This window comes from Pan troglodytes, chromosome 12, assembly GCF_028858775.2.
Source record: "Pan troglodytes isolate AG18354 chromosome 12, NHGRI_mPanTro3-v2.0_pri, whole genome shotgun sequence".
Lineage (NCBI taxonomy): Eukaryota > Metazoa > Chordata > Mammalia > Primates > Hominidae > Pan > Pan troglodytes.
In genome coordinates, this window is record NC_072410.2 from 90224583 (window position 1) to 90250855 (window position 26273).

The following is a 26273-nucleotide window of genomic DNA, read 5'->3' on the forward strand; positions in this document are numbered from 1 at the left end:
TAGTTTATTTTTTTTTTTAGTTGTTTTATGAGTTTAAACAACTCATAGCAACATTCTGCTCAAACTGTTCTTAAGGAGCATAAAACTAGCCATGTACTTTTTTTTTTTTTTAATAAGACTGAGTTTCACTCTTGTCACCCAGGCTGGAGTGCAATGGCATGATCTTGGCTCCCTGCAACCTCCGCCTCCCAGATTCAAGCGATTCTCCTGTCTCAGCCTCCCGAGTACCTGGGATTACAGATGCCTGCCACCACGCCCGACTAATTTTTGTATTTTTAGTAGAGACGGGGTTTCATCATGTTGGCCAGGCTGGTTTTGAACTCCTGACTTCAGGTGATCTGCCTGCCTCGGCCTCCCAAAGTGCTGGGATTACAGGCGTCAGCCACTGTGCCCGGCCTAGCCATGCACTCTTAACAATACTCACTTATAAAAAAACTATGCCTGAGACCATTTTAAATTTTTATTCCAAGGACAATTAACTGCTACAGTATCACAAAAACCTTATTAGAAATTCTTATTTATTTTATTTCTTTGAGATGGAGTCTTGCTCTGTTGCCCAGGCTGCAGTGCAATGGTACAATCTTGGTTCATTGCAACCTCCATCTCCTGGGTCCAAGTGATTCTCATTCCTCAGCCTCTCAAGTAGCTAGGACTATAGGCGTGCGTCACCAAGCAGGGCTAATATTTTTTTTAATTTTTAGTAGAGACGGGGTTTTGCCATGTTGGCCAGGCTGGTCTCGAACTTCTGACCTCAGGTGATCTGCCCACCTTGGCCTCCCAAAGTGCTGAGATTACAGGTCTGAGCCATCATACCCGGCCAGAAATTCTGATTGACAAGATGGTCTTATGGTTCTAAGACCACTTCCAAACCACCACTTATTTACCAGAAGGCTTGTCCCAGATGTAACATACATTAAGAGAGGTGATTTCTAGCGAATACAGTACTTCCAGTTAATGTATCTATAGAAGTCAATAAAGTAACATCTTTGAAGGCAGGAAAACATCAGATATTATCTACCCAATTCATAAATGAAAAAGAACAGCAATTACACTTCTGTTGGGCACAATGATTAAACAGTCCCATGGATATGCATCTTATAAGTCAAAGTTAAAGAGAACTTTAAAAATGAGTACTCGAAAGTAACATATTTGACCCAAAATAGAAAGTGACCATACTGATGCCAAGGTCAACTATGGGAAAAACTTTAATTCATATTATATCTGAGATAATGATCTCATATTTTTAATTTTTATTTATTTATTTTTTTGAGACAGTGTCTTGCTCTGTTGCCCAGGCTGGAGTGCAGTGGTGCGATCTCAGCTCACTGCAACCTCTGCCTCCCGGGTTCAAGCGATTCTTCTGCCTCAGCCTCCCAAGTAGCTGGGGTTACAGGTGCCCGTGACCCCATCCCGCTAATTTTTGTATTTTTAGTAGAGATGGGGTATCTCCATATTGGCCAGTCTGTTCTTGAACTCCAGGCCTCAAGTGATCTGCCTGCCTCCCAAAGTGCTGAAATTACAGGCAAGAGTCACCTCGCCCAGCCAGACATCTCACATTTACTGACACTTCTGAGATAACTTTCAAAGGCATAGTTATTAGTTACTGTCCTCTTCCCTTTTAAATAATTGTCCTCTTCTGTTAATATAAGTAGGGTATAATTGCATTTTTGTACAAAAGCACAGAAAGAAATTAAATATTCATTACAAATTTATAAAAAAGGACTCATTTATTTATTTAACCTCATCTCCTTTGAGACACAACATGGTTATGATCTCAGGCAGTTATAGTAATTTAAAAATTACTTTAGATTCACAGCCTATTTTGTTTAAAACAGCAAAGCAAAGCCCACTAAAGGAAGTATAAAATATTTTGCAGACGCTGGGGCCTATTTGATGGTGAAACGTGGGAGGAGGGAAAAGATCAGAAAAAAATAACTACTGGCTGGGCACGTTGGCTAACGCCTGTAATCCTAACACTTTGGGAGGCTGAGGCAGACAGATCACTTGAGATCAGGGGCTCGAGGCCATCCTGGTCAACACGGTGAAACCCTGTCTCTACTAAAAATACAAAAATTAGCCGGGTGTGGTGGTGCGTGTCTGTGATCTCAGCTACTCAGGAGGCTAAGGTGGAAACATAGCTTGAACCCGAGACGCAGAGGTTGTAGTAAGCCAAGGTTGTGCCCAGCCTGGGCCACAGAGTGAGACCCTGTCTCAAAAAAAAAAAAAAAAAAGAAAAGAAAAGAAAAAGAAAAAAGAAAAAAATAACTATTGCATACTACGCTTAGTACCAGGGTGACAAAATAATCTGTATAGCAAACCCTTGTGACGTGAGTTTACCTATATAACAAACCTGCAGTGGAACCCCTGAACCTAAAATAAAAGTTAAACAAAAAAGAATGAGTGTTTTGTGTACCAGAAAAAAGGAACAAAAAATTACATCTGAGAAATAAATGTGGCTATAATTTATTGTCTGCTAAGAGAGAAAAATATAAAGTTTGTATTTGATAAGAATAACAACAAAAGATTATCAGAGATCAATACTTCCTGCAATTAAATTCAAAAAATACTTTATGACATGGGTTATCTTACCACTGGGTGGCCCAGCAGACATTACCTTTTTGGAAGAGTATAAATGCCACTTTATTTTTCAATAGTGAACTTAGCTATTTAATAGCTATAATACATATTTTAGGGAATTTCTGGACCACTAGATTGTCTGAACTGGACACAGTCATTTTAATGCACACTACATTTTACTGTAGGCAGGAAATAAGCAGAGAAACAGTAAACCCTTGGCATGAAGGATTTCCTCTTTTAAAAAAATCTGATTTTCAGTATTATAAAATAAAACTTTAGGCCTGAGAAAGAGTGTACAATATTTGAAGTCATAGGGATCACAGTAAAGTTATCTGTACATTTAGAACCTCTATTTTCATCATCTGTAAAAGGGGCATAAGATCTACTTGTGTTACAGGATGAATGAGAGAATTACATAAACTTTATAATATAGAACAAAATCAATTCTACACTAAATATAATTTCTATAAATATATTAGAGGCATGCAAACAAGCAGCCAGCATGAACTGTCTGATCAACAGAACTTCACTTAAAAAGCTATTTGGATCAAACCAAAAAGTAGTATTTATTTTACTTATACCAAGCTAAAGTGTTTTCTTAGAATCTGAGTTGAAAATCAATTGGTAATTAACATAAAAACATACAGTATATATGATATATATACATATATCTATATTGATGTAATAAATATTTATTTTTAATCCATAATGTAGGCTCACTGATTTGAGTCAATTTGTTGATATTTTCAGAGTAAAGACTTTTATTCACAGGCCAAATTTACTGTCCCTTTCGTTTTTATTTATTGATTTTTATTTTTTAGATAGAGTCTCCCTCTGTCACCCAGGCTAGAGTGCAGTGCCGTGATCTCGGCTCACTGCAATCTCCTCCTCCCGGGTTCCAGCGATTCTCCTACCTCAGCCTCCTAGTAGCTGGGATTATAGGCACGCACCACCTCGTCCGGCTAATTGTATTTTATATTTTTAGTAGAGATGGGGGTCTTACCACGTTGGCCAAGCTGGTCTCGAACTCCTGACCTCAAATGATCCACCCATCTCAGCCTCCCAAAGTGCTGTGCCAACACACCTGTGCCCCCTCTCCTTTTTAGCTTCATATTAGCATCTGCACAACTGTAAGAGGCTCTCATAATCTGTTCAGGAACAGAAATCAAGAAACACAGGTAACGGTGGGCACTGCGCCTGGCCTGGAATTTTTTTTGATGGGAGTTTTGGCTAAACTCAATTTTTGTTTTATGCCCCAACTTGAGACTTTAGATTACACATAAGATGAGACTCCATTATGCTAACTTCTCACTTATAAGCTATTTAATACGCATTTCCTAGTAATCTATCTTTTTTTAGGTTTATATATTTATTCTTGGTCACTAAAAATTTTTAAAAATACTACACAGTTCTTTATTTCTTAAGTGAAAATGTCAGAGAAATTCTGTTTACTTGCAAAAAGCTTGAGGTCTGAGGATTCCACTTCTCTTCTGGTCTTCCATGCCACGTGTTTAAGATGCTTAAACAAACCTGACGAAGGAAAAAAGCATAAACAGAATTGAAAAAAGAGTGCTTAAAAACAAACTGTCATGACGAGAAGTAAAAACAAAATGCTATCATGTCAAAATAGCTCAGTTTTATATGTCCCCTAGACAAAACCCTAAGGGTTGTCTGTTAAAACAAATTGGCATCTTCAGATGTGATTCAAATTTGTGTGGCATTATAACTTTTTCATAATGCAAAACAGACCAGCACCTGTTATATGTCAACACAAATTACATTTTAATGAAAACTAAATTATTTTAAAAGCAAAACATTTTTAATTAGCACATAGTTGTACATATTTATGGGGTACAGTGTGGTATTTCAATTTGTGTATACAATGTGTAATGATCAAAATAGGGTAATTATTGTATCCATCACCTCAAACCTTTGAGTGTTGGTAACATTCAACATCCTCTCTTCTAGCTGTTTGACAAAATACAATTTTTATTTACTACAGTCACCCTACTGTGCTATACAACAACAGAACCTATTCCTCCTATCTAGTTGTAATTGTGTATCCATTAACCAACCTCTCCCTATTCCCTCCTCTCTACCTTTCCCTCCCAGCCTTTAGTACCACTATTCTACTCTCTACGTTGATTAAGATCAATTTTTTTAGCTTCTACGTGAGTAAGAACATGCAATATTTATCTTCCAATGTTTGATGTATTTCACTTAACATAATGTCCCACCAGGCTCATCTATGTTGCTATGAAAGAAAGGATCTCATCCTTTTCATGGCTGAATAGTATTCCACTGTGTATAACCAAGTTTTCTTTATCCATTTACCTGTTGATGGCCGCTAAGTTGATTCTGTATCTTGGCTATTCTGTACGGTGCTGCAATAAACAGCAGTGCAAATATCTCTTCGAGATTCTGATTTATTTCCCTTGGATATATATTCAATAGTGGGACTGATAGATCATATGCTAGTTCTATTTTTACTAAAATAACTACTTTTAATAAAAGTGGTACTATTTTATATTTTTGTGTATTTCTTTCTAAATTCTGAAAATGCAAAATAGCTTAACAGAAGAGACCTTGATTTAATTATCTGCCTCTACATTCAACTAGTTGCAATATACTCCTTTGATTCAAGTATATGGATCAAATCTAGCCTCACGCAAACAGACCCCCTAAAAGAGTATTCAGGCTTCCCAGGGTTCCTCAAAATATACTTAAAGATAACATTAGATACTCACTTAGCAGGAAGAGAACTGGGGACACTTAATCTGCACCTGTAACTACTCTTGTAATAAAAACAAAACTGGGCCAATCACATGTGTTCTTCTGGCATATATTCTATCAACATAAAATATACTCATCAGATTTTGTACACTTTTAATAATTTAATAATTTTATATAATGGCCAACAGATTTGGATAACAGGCGGTTCTTTTTTTTTTAGACAGAATTTCGCTCCTGTAGCCCAGGCTGGAGTGCAATGGCACAATCTGGGCTCACCGCAACCTCCGCCTCCCGGGTTCAAGCACTTCTCCTGCCTCAGCCTCCCAAGTAGCTGGGATTACAGGCATGTGCCACCACGCCCAGCTAATTTTGTATTTTTAGTAGAGACGGGGTTTCTCCATGTTGGTCAGGCTGGTCTAAAACTCCCGACCTCAGGTGATCCACCCGCCTCAGCCTCCCAAAGTGCTGGGATTATAGGCATGAGCCACCACGCCCGGCGTAGGTGGTTCTTATAAATGCAGAAAGGTCTGTCTCCTTACTACTCTTTCAATGCTCTGTGAAAGCAAGAACGCAAAATACGTTAATTCATTCAACAGGTAGTTGATTAATAATTTAAAAAGAGTTGTATCTGTGAAGTCTTGTGTATTATTCAAAGTGCTGTCATACATATACCATTTGACCTTTAGTGCAAGCTTGTGCAAACCACAGGCCACATGCAGCCCAGGATGGCTTTGAATGCAGCCCAAAACAAAATCGTAAAGTTTTTAAAAATATTATGAGATTTTTTTGCTATTTTTTTTTAAAGCTCAGTAGCTATATTGTTTGTGTTAGCGAATTTTCGTGTGGCCCAAGACAATTATTCTTCCAAAGTGGCCCAGGGAAGCCAAAACATTGGACAGCCCTGCTTTAGAGCATTCTTGGGACTAACAATGGCAGATAAGTAGCCTCATACATATCTGTAGATATAGGACCTAAGATTAAATGCTAACAGTGTGTAAACTTTAAAAATAAGTCCACAATTGTGTGTATCATGGAACACATAGGTAAGTATGATGGTAAAAGACCATTAATTTAAGATTCCCAAGCCCTTACCCTCTTCTCTATGCAATGAAGCCTTGAGAATTATTTTCTTAAATACATCTTAATATTTTACACTTACACTCTATTCAAGTTCCAGTGTCTCAAGTAAAGTCAACGTTGCTATTTCCTCTTCCCTACTCAGTTATAGAAAACCTGTTCTTTGTTCTTCCAAAGAAAGTTCTGCCTCTGGTCAAATCTTTTGCAACAAACCCAAAAAACTAATTCTAGTTTTATGATTTGAGCTAATGATAATTTGCAACCACATATCTGCCACATATCTGAGGCAGGCTGTACCTTTTGAAATTCTTCTCTTCTAGATTTTAAAACATTGAATACTCAGCACAGAATTTACCATTGAAATTCTATCAAATTATCCAAAATACCTCTGAAAAACAGATTACTCTTTTAAATCTAATTTTAAAAGGTTTATGGTCATATGAGATGATTTTTATTATGTCTTTTGGTCAGCTTTTTTGTAAATGGGAATGCATCTTCCTACTTTTAATACAAGAAAATGTAAAAACACTTGAATATAAGGTACACCTTAAAATAAGTTCCTAATAGCATGTATCATAGAACTTTACGTTAAGTCCCTGAGTAACTTCTTAAGACTGTAAGTGCTTCTTAATTAACACTTAACTGTTTCTGCTCTTTTCAGTTCCTTCTATTGCTTAAGCTAATCTGGACGTAGGGAAGAGAAGTACAAAGAAACCCATGCCCTCTTAGCAGATAACTAAAACAAAATTTTTCTTCAAATTACAAAGAACCTTTGTATACAATCATTGGCATTTGAAACAAAAAATTGCAATTAATTTACCTTGCCATCATTATAAAGGTTTGGATTGAATCGCACGCTATGACCACCAGTTGTCTCTAGATTCACAAGAGGGGGTGAACTGGGATAATCTTGAGGAAAATACACATCAAACTCAAAGCAGCCATTTGCATAAGGGGTGTCCTCTGGACCAGTTATTAGAACCTGGATATATATAAACATACAAAAGTCTATGTTAATGTTCCTAAACACTGATATTTAGAAAAATACAATCCAACATGAAATAAGAACAACCTTCGTTTCTGGAGATGGAGTCCCACTCTGTCGCCCAGGCTGGAGTGCAGTGGCGCAATCTCGGCTCACTGCAACCTCCGCCTCCTGAGTTCAAGCAATTCTCCTGCCTCAGCCTCCTGAATAGCTGGGATCACAGGCGCCTGCCAACATGCCCGGTTAATTTTTGTATTTTTACTAGAGACCAGTTCCCCATGTTGTCCAGGCTGGTCTCAAACTCCTAGCCTCAAGTGATCCGCTTGCATAGGCCTCCCGAAGTGCTGGGATTACGGGCTTGAGCCACTGTGCCTGGCCAAAATAAGAACAGCTATTTTTTTTTTTTTTTAAGACAGTCTCACTCTGTGGCCCAGGCTGGAGTCCAATGGTGTGATCTCGGCTCATTGCAACCTCCACCTCCTGGGTTCAAGAAATTCTCCTGCCTCAGCCTCCCGAGTAGCTGGGATTACAGGCATGCACCACCATGCCCGGCTAATTTTTGTATTTTTAGTAGAGATGAGGTTTCACCATATCAGCCAGGCTGTTCTTGAACTCCTGATCTCAACTGATCTGCCTACCTTGGCCTCCCAAAATGCCAGGATTACAGGCATGAACCAGCATACCAGGCTTTTTTTTTTTTTTTTTTGAGATGAAGTTTCACTCCACCGCCCAGGCTGGAGTGCAGTGGCGAGATCTCAGCTCACTGCAACCTCCACCTCCCAGGCTCAAGCAATTCCCCAGACACAGCCTGCCAAGTACTGGGATTATAGGTGCCTGCCACCACAGCCAGCCAATTTTTGTATTTTTAGTAGAGACGGGGTTTCACCATGTTGGCCAGGCTGGTCTGGAACTCTTGACCTCAAGTGATCTGCCTACCTCAGCCTCCCAAAGTGCTGGGATTACAGGCATGAGCCTATCCAAAAAATCAAAAGGAGCAAGTAAACAAATAAAACTTTCTACAAGTCAATAGGCCAATAGTTTTAGCTGCGTATCTATGGAAGACAGAATGTTTAACCCATGAATTAAATCATAAATATAAAGAAAGTTTTCTTTTTCGGGTTAAATGGTTAACATTTTCTTGATGCAGCAGACTCTTGGAATTTAAGGCCAGATTATCACGTGTTAAACATAAAAGTAGAGATTATATATTATTGTATTACCTATAATTCACAGATCTTAGGAATTTAAAAAAAACATAAATTTCCTAGAAAAGACAGAAAATGACTAAGTTTTGAAGAATGACACTAAAAAACATGAGAGAAGTATCTTGGATGACAAAATGGAAATCCTGTAACATTTTTTAACTGATCAGCATTAAATCCTTTGATATTGTGACCGGCTTCACACAACCTTTGCTCAAGGATGATGGCTCTTTTGATATTTTCTAAATTTTTTTTTCAACAGCAGTGTGATCCACACACTCTGAACTAACATTAGAAAAGGGCTCTTTGTGGAGGCTGCAGTGAGCTGTGATCAATCACATCACTGTACTCCAGCTTGGGCGAGAGTGAGATCCTGTCGCCAAAAAAAAGGGGGGGGAGGGGTGGGGGAGGCTCCTTTCACTGCCGTCTAAAAATGGTCACCAAAATTTCTAGTGTTTTGTATAATTTATTTGTATAATATTTCTAGTTTTGTATAAAAATTTGAGTAATTAGATGAGCCAAGGAGATAAGGGAGAGTGCTTTATTATCATTATTTTTTACCTTCATGATGTCAAGTCGCTCCTCATCACAGCGTACAAACACACTAGAGGATGAAGACAGAGGCAGTGAGGTTGAAAGTGTCACAGCTTCCTGGGCAAGGCGGCGAGCTCTGGCAGCACTGTTCGCATCATTAGCATTTTTCACCTGAGACATGTAGTGGTAATTTACTTTAAATCCCAATTTCCCATCTTCATCTTCAGAAACCATTTCAAATGTATCTAAAAGGAGAAGAAAAAATAAAACCCAGAACTGCAAAAAATTGTTATAATGACAAAAATCACAAACAATCACTAGTCCTTCTCCCACTCAACTGGAGAGAACTTCCAACCATGGAAGAATAGCAAAAGTGTAAATGTTTACATAACACCTATATATTAGCACTGCCAGATGGATTAGCACTGCCAGATGGATGGACTCTTGTCTTTCACATGCTATAGGGATACATTTTCTTTAACTTTTATAAAAAACAATCTAACAGATGCAAGAAATGGGCCCATTACTATGCCCAGTGGGAAAATTTTATATCATATAGAGGACAGGGTCTATTAACTCAAAGATTTTATTAAATAAATGATTCAATCAAAGACAATGGCTACTTGATAAAACATGCACAGCCTGTTTTAATCAACAATTTCTCTTCTGTTAATTCATCCTACAGAATTAATCCTGGATATGCACAAATATTTACAGGTAATGAAAGCCACTGAGATGTTGCACATGATATTTAAATACTGGAAACAAACTAAAGTTCCACTTACTGGTTAAACAAATGGCAGCCAATCTCATACTATGGAATTTTAGGCAGTTAGTAAGTATCAAGTTGTAAAAGAATGATACTAGAAAATGTTTGATACATATGGTTGAAAATGCAGTTTCTTAAGAAAGCATCAACTGAAAACTTGCATGTTTTCAGACTTATTTTGAAAGCCAATGGGGAGCAAACTTGATTATGTTTAAAGTCACATACTTGGAGAGTTTATGATTTTATGTAGTATGAGAGAACTCTTCTAGCTAGCTAACATTAATGAAGGGGTCTGGACATATGATTCTAAATTTCTGACAGGTAGTAACTTTAAACCAGAATCTCTCACACATAAGGATCCATAAACACATTCATATACATGAAATGAAACTTTCTGGATTGAAAGAACTAGTTAAAGAATTTGTAGATATGAAATATGACTAAACGCCTTCAAGTACAAGAACACTGCCATATATTTTTAAAAGCCATTAGCTGACATATTTTTGATGACCCAGGAAGCGGAATGAAATCTGAAGCCCAATAAAATATTTATGTCCAACAGAAACACACATACACAAACATATGTCTGGAAACTCTTTTCTGACACTCTTCCCCTCCCCTTGAGTGTTGGCTGGACTTAGTGAGTGATGCTGTACACTTTCTAAGACAAGGTCATAACAGGCACTATGGCTTTTTCTGAATTCCTGACCCATGTAAAGAGTGAGATAATAAAGGTCATGTTTTTTTTTTTTTTTTTTTGAGATGGAGACTTGCTCTGTCGCCCAGACTGGAGTGTCTCGGCTCACTGCAACCTCCACCTCCCGGGTTCAAATGATTCTCCTGCCTCAGCTTCCTGAGTAGCTGGGATTACAGGCGCCTGCCACCATGCCCAGTTAATTTTTGTATTTTTAATAGAGATGGAGTTACACCATGTTGGCCATGCTGGTCTCAAACTCCCGACCTCGTGACCGCCCACCTTGGCCTCCTAAAGTGCTGGATTACAGGCGTGAGCCACCATGCCTGGCCAGGTCAGTTTTTTAAAGCAAATAAGTTATAGGGGTAATTTATGTGACAATATATAATACAGAACTATTTGATAAAATAACAAGCCATAAAAAACCTTGGTAATTGTTAATTAAATTCATATAAATGAAATAAAGTATTTGGTTTTAGTACTTTAATACACAAAGGAATTTTCAATAAAATAATAAATTCAATAAAATATTTATTATTTAAAAACCAAGTTAATATTATTGCTTAGAGTGAAGTTAATACACTAGATTGCCAAGCTGAGTCAGGCAAAAGGCTGTAATACCATTAGACACTGACCAAAACTCTTAACAAAAGTATAAATCACTTTCATATATATTATCTCTTGTGCTCTTTATGGCAAACCTGAAAGTAAGTAGAGCAAAAGCTAAATGATTTATAATGAGGTTTCAAAGACAATATGACAAAAATCTGTTTTCTGAATCCTACTTTAGCGTTTAAAAAAATATAGTCCAAGATTTTTAGGTTGTTTCTCAAGGATGAAAAAGCAGCATAGACAATAATAGTTAATAATGGTCATCAAAATTTGGTATGTGTTTTCTCATAAATCAGAACCATATAAAGGGTACTGACATAATCTTTTTGCCAGTTCTTACTTGTCAAGAGTTTTGGAATGGGAAAAGCTAGAACTGAACTACGTGTAACTACATTTTCTAAAGGTGAATTGCAAAGAAATCTAAAATGGCAAGAGTAACAGACTTAGTTCAAAGTTCTGGGTCTTCGCTTCCTTCAGGCCAGGATGTACAGAAATGAAGAGGTAAATAAGGAAAAACATTTTCTGCCTGTTTTGTAGACACTTGGCTTGGATTTATTTTTTCTAGGCTCTTACAGTCCTTCTATTGAAGTCACAGTTTATAACTAAAAATACATACATAAATTCAAGAGGCAAAGATGATAAAAAATGTTGATATGTATGAAGTAAAATTCATGTTACAAGCAATTTTAAAAATCTTTAATTTGCTAAAACACATTTCAATAGCACTGTTAAAAAATTGAAAGTGAGATCTTAAGCAAATCAAAAATTTCATCTTACCGAACTGTAATTTCTTCATAACAGCCACATATTTTTCTTCAAGTGACTTTAATACTGACAAAGGTTTGGGTTTCATAGCCGCCTTCTTGGAGTATTCACCCAGTTTTTTTTCTGTTATTTAATATTTCAAGATAAATAACATATACATTTAAAGTATACATTTTAAGTATATATTTTAAAAAATAAAACTAAAAAGAATTCACCTCTAGAGTTCAAATTGTGAATTCCAAAAAATTGTCAACTTCTTCACAATTATCTTATTACAACCGCTCTGAGAATAAAAAATTTCTATTTCATAAACATAACAATAACATAAACATAACAATAAAGCAAAAACATAATCATCTTTATGAAAAGCGGAAGTGAAACAATAGATAATTCAGATCACTTTCTTCAGCTAACATAGGAAAATATCTATCCATCCGTCCATCCATCCATCCATCCATCCATCCATCCATCCATCCATCCATCCAGAGTATTACTCTGTCTCCCAGGCTTGGAGTACAGTGGTGCAATTACAGCTAACTGCAACCTCAACTTCCCAGGCTCAGGTAATTCTCCCACTTCAGCCTTCCAGGTAGCCGGGACCACAGGCACACGCCATTATGCCCACCTAATGTTTCCTGTATTTCGTACAGACGGGGTTTCACCATGTTGCCCAAGCTGATCTTGAACTCCTGAGCTCAAGTGATCTACCCACTTCGTCCTCCCAAAGTGCTGGGGTTAAAGGCGTGAGTCACTGCACCAGCCAGAGATATCAATTTAAACTAAATTCTCACCCATAGTCTTAATGTATTATTTTCTATCTAATACAAAGGCATTTTTTCAATTTCATGAATTTCAGTGGGAAGAAATATTTATAATGTATGTTCTCAGCCTACTAAATTTAGCAATCATATATAGCAGAAATGTTTAAAAATTAGACTATACATGATTGAAATCAGATAAAGAACAAAATCTAACAGAGAACAAAATTTTTAGGTAAATGAACTTGCTTTAAAATCATTAACATAAAGCAAAAACACAAAGGCAGGTTTCAGTAAGTAAATGAAACATCTTTACATCAAATGAAAAGCAGCATAATAGGAAAAGTTTTGTACCCTGATTTGCTTGCCGCAAACTGGTGGTGGCTGCATAAACTATCTCAGCAGTCTTTTGGATGTCGGGTACCAAAAGAGTAAGTCCTTCTGGTTCTTGATCAGACGCATCTGGTTTTACTCCTGTTTTAACATTTTCCCTTTTAGATCTGAATTTTTTTAATATGGAAAGAAAAGCAAGGAAAATTAAGATTTTAGGACTAAAACACCTCCATAAATCAATATACAAATGAGTGTGTGCATTTCATTTGTCACACACATGATCTATATTAACTTGCTTTTGAAGCCACTGGCTAGTAAAGTTATGGGTAGGTTTTCCCTTCTAATATAAAATCAGAGAAGAGACAGACATTATACAAATGTCATACTGTAAAAGATCCAGATACCTGATGTCCTCAGAGACGCACTTTTAAAAACACACATAATTATAAATATTCAGAGACAGAAATCACTTCTACACCTAAAATATTTGAGAATTAAAGGACCAAAAGCAGTTTTTAAATTTTAATACTATTTGTATTTCACTCCGAATTAAATTTCCAAGAAAAAAAAACATACTTTAGAGTAAAATGTAGGTTCATTACTGGGTGTCTTAATACAATGTGTTTTTATACATTGGATCTTTTAATGAAACACTAAGTTTTAGGGCATATTCATTTTAAAGATATTATTCTGTTATTTCCTATCACGACCTAAAATGTACCCAATTTCATTTCACATTGTTATCACAATAGGATGTATTACAGCAAGGTTTAAGTATATAGGACATTAAATTTTTATTTAAATTTTCTAGATAAATGTACTAGTAGTTTAATACAAGAGTTACTGAAAACACAACTAAACATTATTTCCTTTTCTCTATTCCAACTCTCAGCACATTATTGACATCACAAACATCTTTACACTACTGCTTAGAATTTCAAAAATCTACATCTTTATAATTCTTTAAATAGATCATTTGAAACAAACTAAAATCGTATATAAATAAAAGTATTTAAAATATTTATGCTAAGGTATGATCTAAACTATACATCACTTATTTTTTTAGTTGTATACCTACCTAAAAAGGGACTTGGTCATTACATTAAAATACTATCTCGCAAAGTGGTCATGGAGCCTTAGAGAACTATAAAAAGAGTAACAGACAGTAGAAGAATCCTTAACAAATAGGCTGGGCATGGTGGCTCATGCCTGTAATCCCAGCACTTTGGGAGGCTGAGGCAGGCGGAACACCTGAGGTTGGGAGTTCGAGACCACCCTGAACAACATGGAGAAACCCCATCTCTACTAAAAATGCAAAATTAGCTGGACATGGTGGCGCATGCCTGTAATCCCAGCGCCCTGGGGAGGCTGAGGCAGGAGAATCACTTGAACCCGGGAGGCGGAGGTTGCAGTGAGCCGAGATTACGCCATTACACTCCAGCCTGGGCAATAAGAGTGAAACCCCATCTCCCCCCCCCCCAAAAAAAAGAATCCTTAACAAATAATACTATGTCATCTACATACAAATGAACCTTTCCCTGTCACAAAAACAAAAATCTGCTCAGAAGCTATTCAATCCTTAACTCAAGGTAGATAAACAGTAAACTAAGAAGTCACTCAAGTGGGTAGGAAGAATAAATGAAAATAGTATCATGCATGTGTTTTGAATTTGGTTCCTACAATGTGTAAACAAAAACTAGTTTCTACAGATATCTTTAACTAGAAGGTAAAAACTTATGTCACCTGACTTAACTGAAGAGGTATAATATGTCACTGAATGGCTGCCTTTTTTCCTGTGCTCTCTTCTTATCTTCCCTGAGTTATAAGAAGTCAGAGAACACATGGCCACTTTCCTTTACCACTCAGGAAATGACTTGGCAGATGTTATACTGTACACCATTTCAGTCATTAATTGTCATCTATGTACGTGTATCTGAATATATGTTTTTGCATATATAAGGAGACTGTAGTGTACGTCTGAAGACTGAAATATCAGAGAATTTTACTGCTAGAGTCAACTACTATACTGTGTCTTTTACAGCTCTGAAATTAAGGTGAGACTGTAGTTTAACAGTGAGTCACTTCTTAATAAAGATATGATTCTGGTAGAGTAACTCAGATTACCAACTTCTGCATTTGTCAATAGCTAATAACAATCAGTGTCAAACACTGAGAATGAAGAGAAGTGCATAAGCTGCTTGACAGTACCCACTTTGAATTTACAAAGACTCTTACTCCCCAGTTGTAAATGATTCTCTATTACCAGGTCTTGACAAATTATTAAGTAACAGGGCCACTGAATAAGAAAACAGTAACTTGTTTCAGAAAGCACTTATGATTACAGCCATAATAAAATATAGTTTCCTAAGCCTATAATCAATGAGTTAACCCACTGTACTCTCAATAAAGATTTCACTTAAAGAAACATATCTTGCAGAGAAGGAAGATATGAAAGTGAAGCTCTTTTTCCAGAAAGGTTATTTTCTCTTTGATGAAACAAGAATCTCTAGCATGGAGCGTGAACTGCATTAATCCAGTTTAGGTCTTTATTGTATTTACCACCCCAGTGTGTAGATTACCCTTGGAACTACTGATTCTAAATCTCAAGCTCTATTCATGCCAATTTCCTAAATCCACTTTTAAAAAGATTAGTAAGAGATTATTAAAACAGTGCACAAGGTTAGGATGATAAATTTTATTTTTTTACCGTAATTAAGAAAAAGTAAAAGAAAAATAATTGTGCAAGAATCCTCAGAAGTTTAAAAAAATTCTTTACACCAAATGTGTGAAAGAAATGATATATATTTCATATTGAAGACAATGGTTGAATCATAAAGCAGATATATATTAGACCTTTGCACCAGGTTCTAATGAGAAATCTTTACTTGAATAGTCTGACAAAAACACACCGAAAAAGAGAAAATCTCTAAATGGTGAGAATACTTTGAATATATGAAGAACACACACTACCTGCCTATCAATGATTCTAACTAGTCATTGTCTGACATTAAACTATAGCCAGTAGTCTCTTTTCTATAAAAGTTGCAGGTTACTGTCAACCCATATGTAGGCCCAGCTCATGAAAAAAGGCCATACCTTAGCTCACATCCTGAAGTCTGTGTGAAAAGCTATTTGAGTTCAAGGCACCTAGCTGGAAGTAGGTCTTTGAGACTGACAATGGATCCAACATGGTAAAAGCAATCAGCGACGGCCGCTACCATGGTATCCGCTGCTTTGTGCATACGTTGAATCTGGTTGTGATCACTGCCCTGAAGAAATACGAGGAAGCAACTGAAGTTTCCACTATTGCACAGAATTATCTGCAAACATTTTCCACTATGCTGTGAATTCCAACTAAATAGCTAATTAGTTAAACAAATTTTGGCTCTGTGACACATATCTGAAGTAGGATGTGAGCAAAATGGGCAAATCTTTCTCCTGAAAACAAAACAAAAAAGCAAACCCATACTTCAACATTCAATTATATTGAACTGCCTCTACCAGTATCTACCGCCCAAATAGAGTATTAGTAAGACTAAATACACCACGTCAGAATTATGGTATTTTATAATCCATAAACTGAAAACAGCTTAATACAGCTATTTCCTTGATAAAACAAGACCCCTTTAACCCTTTGCACTCCTAAATCTAAGCTAAACATACTGCAAAGTTGCAATAAACATTTAGAAAAGGAGAGCCAATTGAAGAAGTTATCTGGAGACTACATGCTGAAATGTAGATTCAGAACTATTAAGAATTAGCACTGCAGAAGAAGATTCTAAAACTATAAGAGAATGAAACTTCTACATTTACCAAAAAGCACTGATCACACTGTGCTCCTCAGTTCTAAAGCTCTTTGACAGTAATTATAGTTTAGATTAGAGGTAAACTGAAAGAGTAAATAAAAATATTACTGTGGGAAACTGCTTCTAGTATCTCCAGGATGCATAAAAATAATTCTTGAAATGCACCAGTAAACGGGCAAAGATCTCCGTACAATAAATGTTTTCTGTGATTAATTTAAAGCTTAGTTTTTAACTCTATGATCCCCTTTTGTTTTTACTTAATCTCTAAGTGGAAGTACCAGTTTAATTTTGAATGATTTAAATTAATGTTGAAAGAAAAATATTTTGGTAGCATAAGTGAGCATGAAAGAAGGGAATACTTAAAATAGTTATAAGAAGCCTTTAAAAATAAAACCTTGATTTCTATACTAGACACAAATATACTAATTTTTAGGCCAAATTAAACATCACCAGACATACGGAAGGTACTGCATGCTACTGTTAAATAGAGTTGCCACAAATACTATGTTTCAGCAGTTTACCAAGGGACAACCCAACTGAGCCAGTCAAAGAGATATTAAAATAAATATTTGCCTATCTGTGTGAAAAAAGACTGACGAACAACTGAACTTGTTTTACCACCATCAAAAACAGAAATGTTTAAAGAAATATATGGGTATAGCAAATGCTACCTGGCTAAGAAACCAGGACTTTTTCACTTTTAGGTATGAGAAGCAGAGGTAAGAGTGTTTTTCAACAGAAATCAAAGTAGGAGGGCTGGAACTGAAATTTTTTTTAACTAAAGTGCTAGAAGATCCAGCTTATGGTGGTTAAAATAAAAGAGTCTGGTAGAAAATATGCCTTGAAAGATGTAAATCAAGTGATCTCCCATTGCTTAGGTATATAAAAAGGAAGTGGGGTACTTGTACAAGTGACTTCAGTTATTTAAAAGTATGATGAACAACTTTCCATTAGGAAGAAACTTTGAGATAGCTAGGAAAAACAGCAATAAAAGATGCTTGCTTCAATGCTGTTCAAAGAGAAGTTAAATATCCAGAACACTTTACACTGAACACAGAGTCATTTGTGTCATGCCCTGACAGCAAATAAGATTTTTTTATTCACAATAAGTTTATCTCTCAAATTTTTGGTGAAACCATCAAATACCAACTACACTAAATACGATTTTTGCTTATTGGAGTACAGCAGAAAAAGTCTGCACAGAAGATCAGATATAAAAAAAAGTCTTTGTTCCTGCTTGAAGGAAGCTATGAAGTATCATATTTATTCAAAAGTAAAACTACTATGGCTATATTTTAATTTCATCTTAAGATAATACCAGCTGGAATGACCAGCAGGAGATGAATTTCACCAGAACTAACTTGTAAATGCTAAAGGGTCCCATCTTCACAGAGTGACTATTTTGTGGGTAACAGAATGTATTTTCACAATAGATAATAATATTTAAATTCAAGTAAAAACAATATGTATGTACAGATTTAAAGTATTATGTTATCCACGCCAGAAATCCCTTTATTAGTGGAGGTAACTGAGAGTTACTTTCAAGTTCTGTCTTTTCTAACAGTCTAAAATAAAATGTTGAACAATACTCATAAATGGGGAGTGTTTTTGCTTACTCTTTAAATATCAAGTACTGCTGCATAAATACTTTAACCATCTCTTCTTGACAAAGGAGCTAAAGATATTAGAAATATAGGGTACACTAAACCACAATAAAATGCAGGAAATGGAAAATAATACTGTGTGCGTGGGAGCAGGGGGCTTCTTTAGGCAATGCCATTTTATCACCAACACATTGCCCTAATCTACGAAAGTGGATACCAAATCATCTTGAAAAGACAGTAGAAAAGTACATCCATCAATAATTAAGAAAATTTCAGAAAAATCTTATTTATTTATTTATTGAGATGGAGTTTCACTCTTGTTGTCCAGGCTGGAGTGCAATGGCAGATCTTGCCTCACTGCAACCTCCGCCTTCCAGGTTCCAGCAATTCTCCCGCCTCAAGCCTCCTGAGTAGCTGAGATTACAGGCACCTACCACCACGCCTGGCTAGATTTTTGTATCTTTAGTAGAGATGGGGTTTCACCATGTTGGCCAGGCTGGTCTTGAACTCCTGACCTCATGTGATCCACCTGCCTCCCAAAGTGCTGGGATTACAGGCGTGAGCCACCGCACCCAGCCTTATTAATTCTTATTCAGTTAATACTGCAAGAAAAACATCAGACGGCTAAAGCTGACCTACTCTTCATATAAGTGATTATAAAGTTGCTACCTGCTCATACTAGAGAGATAACCAAACACAATGAGACTCAGTTTACTTTGGTAATCTAGTAACTAGACATGACTGGAATACTATGGATATTTAGTGAAATATGCTGCCCTTTAATCTCCTATCATAGGATATTACAAATTCTTCAGGGGAGTGAAAACACATGAGTAAAAGGAAAACAGTAGGAAAATTCTGTAAAATCCACATTATTCTATGTATTTTTAAAATTATCAAAAACAGGTTATTTTCTTCTCTTTTTATTTTTCTGAGATAGAGTCTCGCTCTGTCGCCCAGGATGGAGTGCAGTGGCGTGATCTCGGCTCACTGCAACCTTCACCTCCCAGGTTCAAGCAATTCTCATGCCTCAGACTCCTGAGTAGCTGGGATTACAGGTGCACACCACCACGCCTGGCTAATTTTTGTATTATTAGTAGAGACAGGGTTTTGCCTTGTTGCCCAGGCTGGTCTCAAGTGATCCACCTGCCTTGGCCTGCCAAAGCACTGGAATTACAGGAATGAACCGCCATACTTAGCCCAAAAGCAGATTTTTTTCAACTAAAAATATTTTACTTCATTGCCATCATTTAAAAATAATTTTTTTTTTGAGACGGAGTCTCGTTCTGTCGCCCAGGTTGGAGTGCAGCGGCGAAATCTCGGCTCACTGTAACCTCCACCTCCCAGGTTCAAACGATTCTCCTGCCTCAGCCTCCCGAGTAGCTGGGACTACAGGCATGCACCATCATTCCCAGCTAACTTTTGTATTTTTAGTAAAGACAATGTTTCACCATGTTGGCTAGGCTGGTCTTGATCTCCTGACCTCATGATCCGCATGCCACAGCCTCCCAAAGTGCTGGGATTACAGGCGTAAGCCACAATGCCCAGCCCCTTAAAAATAATTTTTAAATATCCTAAATATTAGAACCAGCTCAGAAGCTCCATGCTCTGATTTTTAATTAATCATTTACGCACAAACCTAATTATTATTTGGGAGTGAAGTTTAATTTAGCAGATAAATGTTTTGAGACATTAGGAGGTATGAGTCCTTATCACAGCTATGTCACTAACCATCAGAGAACTGAGAACAAATAACAGTCTGTATGAACTTTGTTTTTCTCATTTATAAAAAGGTGGAATTTGAACTACCCGAACTCTAAAATCTATAGATAGTATGAACAAGTTACTAAATGTAATGTGCCCAGAAAGACCTGCTACGAAGTAAATTTTACTTAGCAACAGACTTCAAATTCAGTAATTAAGACTGGTTGAGATTTTGGCCGGGTGTAGTGGCTCACACTTGTAATCCCAGGACTTCAGGAGGCTGAGGCAGGTGGATTGCTTGAGCTCAGGAGTTCGAGACCAGCCTGGGCAGCAAGGGGAAACCCCATCTCTACTATAAACACAAAAATTCGCCGGGAGTGGTGGTGTACACCTGTAGTCCCAGCTACTTGGGTCAAGGTGGGAGGATCGCTCTGGGTGGTGGAGGTTGCAGTGAGCTGATACAGTGCCACATAGCCTGGGTGACAGAGTTTAACCCTGTCTCAAAAAGGACTGCTTGAGATTTTGTCTGAGATAATACAGTGAAAACTGTCGTGAAACATAAAGCTCATATAATGCAATTTGATAAAGAATAAAGTGATCATTTTATACTAATATGTTATGCTTCTGAGGCAGAAACACTAAGTCAATTTATAATTTTTTTAAAGTTTTTTTTTTTTAAATCACTTAAGTAACAGAGTAAGTTGTATTTGGGCATTTAATCAGTGTTTTCCAACAACCAATTAAGGCTTAAATTTAGCCATTATACAAGCGTGAATCCTAATGATCAATGAACTATTTGGGTAGTGGGTAGTAGTGGTATATAAAAATAGAAGTAGCTAGACTATGGGTCAATCAAACTATCTTTCTTCATCAATACTGTTTTCCATGATGAACATCAACAGTATCAGAAGGCTTGGAAGCTAAATCTCAGCTTTATTACCTATTACTAAGTTTGTAATGTAACATTCTAAGCAACAGATTCATTTTCTATCAAATAAGAATAGTACATACTTTCTTGCCCACTACATAGAGCAGAAAAATCAATATATACCTAAGCAATTCAGAAACTATAAATCCTACATAAAAGTTAGGGCTGTATTATTAACTCCTTATATTCCTACATAACTATACGCAACTATGTATTTATTACAACGCATGCTTGATTTACGGCAGATTGGCTTATTTTCAAGAAACAAGAAGAGAAAAAAATGAAAGCACAGAGGCTCGAAAAGAAATACTGTACTAATCAGCTGGGCACGCTGGCTCACACCTGTAATCCCAGCACTTTGGGAGGCCGAGGTGGGTGGATCACCTGAGGTCAGGAGTTCGCGAATAGCCTGGCCAACATGGCAAAATCCTGTCTCTACAAAATATACAAAAATTAGCCGGGTGTGGTGGCACACGCCTGTAGTCCCAGCTACTCAGGAGGCTGAGGCAGAAGAATCACTTGAACCTGGGAGGTGGAGGTTGCAGTGAGCCAAGATCACGCCACAGCACTCTAGACTGGGTGACAGAGTGAGACTTTGTCTCAAAAAAAAACCAAAAGAACCAAATATTGTACTAATCAAAATTTAATTGGTAGAACAAAAGGAATGCATGAAATAATTTTGTTTTGTATCCTGCCTAAGTCGTCAATCAGAACATTTCTAAAATTGATTTTCACCAAATTTTGAGTCCTCACAATTGGTATGGAATGAGGCTTGGAGTCTGTGCATCAATAAACATCTTTTCACAGGTTGTCTTTGGCCCATGTGCAACATTGCTTGCACCTGATATATATCCTTTGCTACTTTTCAAGTCTCTTTTTCTGTCTTGGTCCTTAGGAAACTATTTCCTCCCACTCTTTATAGGCCTAAACCCCAAAAATATTACATACAAAAATGACTAAATTATAAAGCTAAAGAAGTAAGCCAGAATCTAAGGGTTTGGGGATAGAATTAATGATAATCTGGTAAATTTTTTTCTGCCAGAAAGAAAGGGGTTTCAATCACAAAGCGATTGAATATTGCCAGCCTAAGGGCATCTAAAAAAATAAAACGTTTATGGTAACAGGAATTTTCAAACACTAGCCCAGGGAATGGATCTCACCTAGAGTGCAAGTCCTTGATGGGTGAATACTAAGTTTTCTTCTTCTGCCTAATATGATAGTAGGCAAGTAGAGGAAATAAGCCTCTTAAATAATTCCTCTGAAATAAAATAAAGAACTACTTAACATTATACAGGCAAATAAATTAAAAAGAACCAATATTTAGGGTTTAATCAACCATTTTCATTCAAACTATTATTAAAAATAATTTTAATTGAACAAGAAAAACATACAACGCCAGCATCCTGATATGCTCCACTTTTTATTGTTTAGGTTTTAAAAAACTTTTATTTATTTATTTATTTATTTTTGAGATGGAGTATCGTTCTGTAGCCCAGGCTGGAGTGCAACGGCACTATCTTGGCTCACTACAACCTCCGCCTCCCCGGTGGAAGCGATTCTCTTGCCTCAGCCTCCCAAGCAGCTGGGATTACACCCACTGTGCGCCACCACACGCAGCTAATTTTTGTATTTTTAGTAGAGATGGGGTTTCACCATGTTGGCCAGGCTGGTCCTGAACTAATGTCCTCAGTTAATTTGTCCGCCTTGGCCTCCCAAAGGGCTGGGATTAAAGGTGAGAGCCACTGCACCCAGCCAAAAACATTTTTTTTAATTTAAATATTATTTTAAAGAAGAGAGATGGGGGTCTCGTTATATTACCCAGGCTTGTCTTAAACTCCTGGGCTCAAGTAATCCTCTCACCTCAACCTCCCAACATGCTGGGATTACAGGTGTAAGCCACCGCACCCAGCCTATTCTTTAGATTTTAAGTGACAGATGATATTAGAAGAATGGTCTAAGTGAAATTTACAGGCCGGGCAAGGTGGCTCATGCCTGTAATGCCAGCACTTTGGGAGGCCGAGGTGGGCAGATCGCCTGAGGTCAGGAGTTCGTGAACAGCCTGGCCAACATGGCGAACCTCCGTCTCTACAAAAATACAAAAAAATTAGCCGGGCGTGGTGGCGGGCACCTGTAGTTCCAGTTACTTGGGAGGCTGAGGTAGAAAAATCACTTGAACCCAGGAGGTGGAGGCTGCAGTGAGCCAAGATTATGCCACTGCACTCCAGCCTGGGCGACAGAGTGAGACTCTGTCTCAGGGGGAAAAAAAATTACAATACGTTTTAGCATTATAGGTATAGGTAAAGTACACATTCAAAATGCTATTAAACTAATGTACCAAATGTCACATATATTCCTTAAAAAAAACCTTTAATTTCTGAAGAAAATCCTAAGAATACTTAACTCTAACCTTGTCTTTTAGTTCAAAAAATGCAAAGTGTTGAATGTAAAATCTCTATTTTGACATAAAATACTGACCTAATCTTTTGTTCCTCCAGAAGGAATGCTATCTCAGAAATTGCCTTAATTCAAATTCTGGTTATTAATGTACCAGCCAACATCAATATTCATCAGTTTATCTGTGTTAACTTTTACACTTAACACCATGCGGTTATTACAAATCGCGATTCTTAAAAGGGGGTATTAGGAAAGATAGTAAATTACAGAAACACAGAGCCCTGAACCAAAAAATATTAAAACATCATCTTTATGAAGCTCTTAAAACAATCTGTACAGTGAATACCCAACAACTGCCTAAGGAATTGTCAACTTTCAAAACACAGACTAAATCACCATGAAACACCCCTAGCTGCCACCTTACAGTGTCAATAGGTTACTCTAACAGGTAAGTCAGAAAAGATGAAATTAACTAAAAAGTACACTCATTCCTTGAGCAGTGCGCTAGTTTATACTAAATATCAATCCCATCAGAGTACTGTAATTATCATGCACCAAACTATGAGAGATTAATCACTTAGTATTAAGGTGTAATTGAGGACAACTTAAAACATGGCTTAAAGTCTACTATTTCAAAAATAAAAATTCAGAGGCTACCTTTCAGATATATGTATGCATGTATATTAGAGATATTATATATAATTATGTACCTGATACATTACTATATATAATAGTGAAAACTCTATAATAAGAGAACTACAAGACATAAAAGAAAATCCCACAGTGTTAATCCTGAGTTCCTTCTTTAAGCAGTCATTCTGGTTTTTTTGTTTGTTTGTTTGTTTGTTTTTGAGACAGAGTCTTGCTCTATCCCACAGGCTAGAGTGCACTAGTGGGATCTTGGCTCACTGCAACCTCCGCCTCCTGGGTTCAAGTGATTCTCCTGCCTCGGTAGCTGGGATTACGGGTGCGTGCCACCACACCCAGCTAATTGTTTTGTATTTTTAACAGAGACGGGTTTCGCCATGTTGACCAGGCTAGTCTTGAACTCGTGACCTCAGGTGATCCACCTGCCTCGGCCTCTCAAAGTGCTGGGATTAGAGGCGTGAGCCACCACGCCCAGCTAAGCGGTCATTCTTACCAAAACCTTTGGATGAACAGAAAGTTCAGTGATATGGCTGCAATATTGATTCTACCTACTCTACTCCACAGCACACCACCTAAAAGGAGTACAGTGTACAAGGCAACTCAACTAATATATCAGGGTTTTACTTACCATGTTGCCCAGGCTGGTCTTGAACTCGTGGGCTCAAGCAATCATCCTCCCACCTTGGCCTCCCAAAGTGCTGGGATTATACACAAGAGCCACCATATCCAGCCCAGCTTCCTTTTCAAAATTCAATGATACATCCAAGAGCTGGCTGTTTTTACATCTAAATTATAGATCAGGCCGGGCGCGGTGGCTCACGCCTGTAATCCCAACACTTTGGGAGGCGGAGGGGGGCAGATCACTTGAGGTCAGGAGTTCAAGACCAGCTTGGCCAACACGGTGAAACCCCCTCTCTACTAAAAATACAAAAATTAGCCAGGTGTGGTGGTAAGCGCCTCTAATCCCAGCTACTGGGGAGGCTGAGAAGAATTGCTTGAACCCAGGAGGTGGAACTTGCAGTGAGCCAAGATCGCACCACTGCTCTCCATCCTGGGTGACAGAGTGAGACTCCGTCTCAAAATAAATAAATACATAAAATAAAATATAGATCACTTTTCTTTTCCATTGTTGCACAATTTTACATGTATGAATATTCTGTAGTATAAAGAATCCTCCTTTTCACGGACATGCATTTATTTTTCCAGTGTTTCATTTAACAAACAAAATCTGAATGATTATTCCCGATTGTACTGCTTTGCACACATGGTCTAATATATTTCAAGGATTAATAAGTAAACACTATTTTATTCACAGTAAATGGTTCACTCATGTTTACACTATCTCCTATTTATGGCAAATGATAATGGTCCATCCGTTATGGGGGTAATTTGAAGTTTCCTCTTTAAAAGCCTGAGAAAAACTTGTTGTTTGTTTAAGTTGATCTGAAGAAAAATTCTAAGTAGAAAAAAAAAGGCAAAGGAAAATTTAAGTAAACAGTAGCATAGGTGGTATAACATCTAAAAGTTCTTCCTCACAGATGCCAAGGTTCTGCAGTCTAACAAAGAATTTCTACCAAGAAAATTTCCTTCACTTTTCAATCATGAAAACTGACTTATTTAATAAAATTAATAATATCTCATCATCATATGAGTTCTCTTTTATATTTGGGTAGATAGGACACAAAATTTAATGTTGTGTAAGTGTTCCATGTCTACAACTTTAGCTGGGTGACAGCTTTAAGCAAACAGTAGAGGAACAGGAAGACATGAACATGTATGGAGTCTCACCCTGTCATTCCAGGACCTTAATACAAAACATTTAAGATGCTTTTTGACTTAACGACTTAGCTTCTATCAATCGACGGATCATAGCTTTCTGCCTGAGTCCGTCAAATAACCAAGTAGTAGGATTAGTGTTGGAAAATTTCTGCCTAACATTGTAGACGTCAGATTCGTATATGAGAACAAAGGAAGCCATGTTCCCAGATCCATTTAGGCTATGGCACTTGTACTCTATTGAAGGAGATCCCTAGAGATAAATCTGCAGTAGCCAATATGAACACAGATTGCTTTTTAAGACAAATATCTGGAGCATAGAATATATTTCTACCTAAAAACTAACTATCTATTAAGTCCATAATATGAGAGCA

General features: G+C 37.1%; 1 protein-coding gene across 46 annotated transcripts in view; it reads right to left on the reverse strand.

The window, feature by feature from the left end:
- Window positions 1-26273, reverse strand: part of BIRC6 (baculoviral IAP repeat containing 6) — a 259651-nt gene that overhangs the window by 11750 nt on the left and 221628 nt on the right. For 44 of the 46 annotated variants that reach the window (XM_063789163.1, XM_063789160.1, XM_063789161.1 and 41 more), the window contains 5 exons: window positions 13061-13206; window positions 11961-12071; window positions 9136-9353; window positions 7208-7369; window positions 4030-4107 (listed from right to left, as the gene is read on the reverse strand). In XM_063789163.1, coding sequence (XP_063645233.1) covers window positions 4030-4107; window positions 7208-7369; window positions 9136-9353; window positions 11961-12071; window positions 13061-13206 — 715 coding nt within the window. Of the gene's footprint in view, window positions 1-4029; window positions 4108-7207; window positions 7370-9135; window positions 9354-11960; window positions 12072-13060; window positions 13207-16135; window positions 16309-22241; window positions 22340-26273 lie in introns of all 46 variants that reach the window. The other 2 variants (XR_010149162.1, XR_010149161.1) reach the window with 2 other exon arrangements.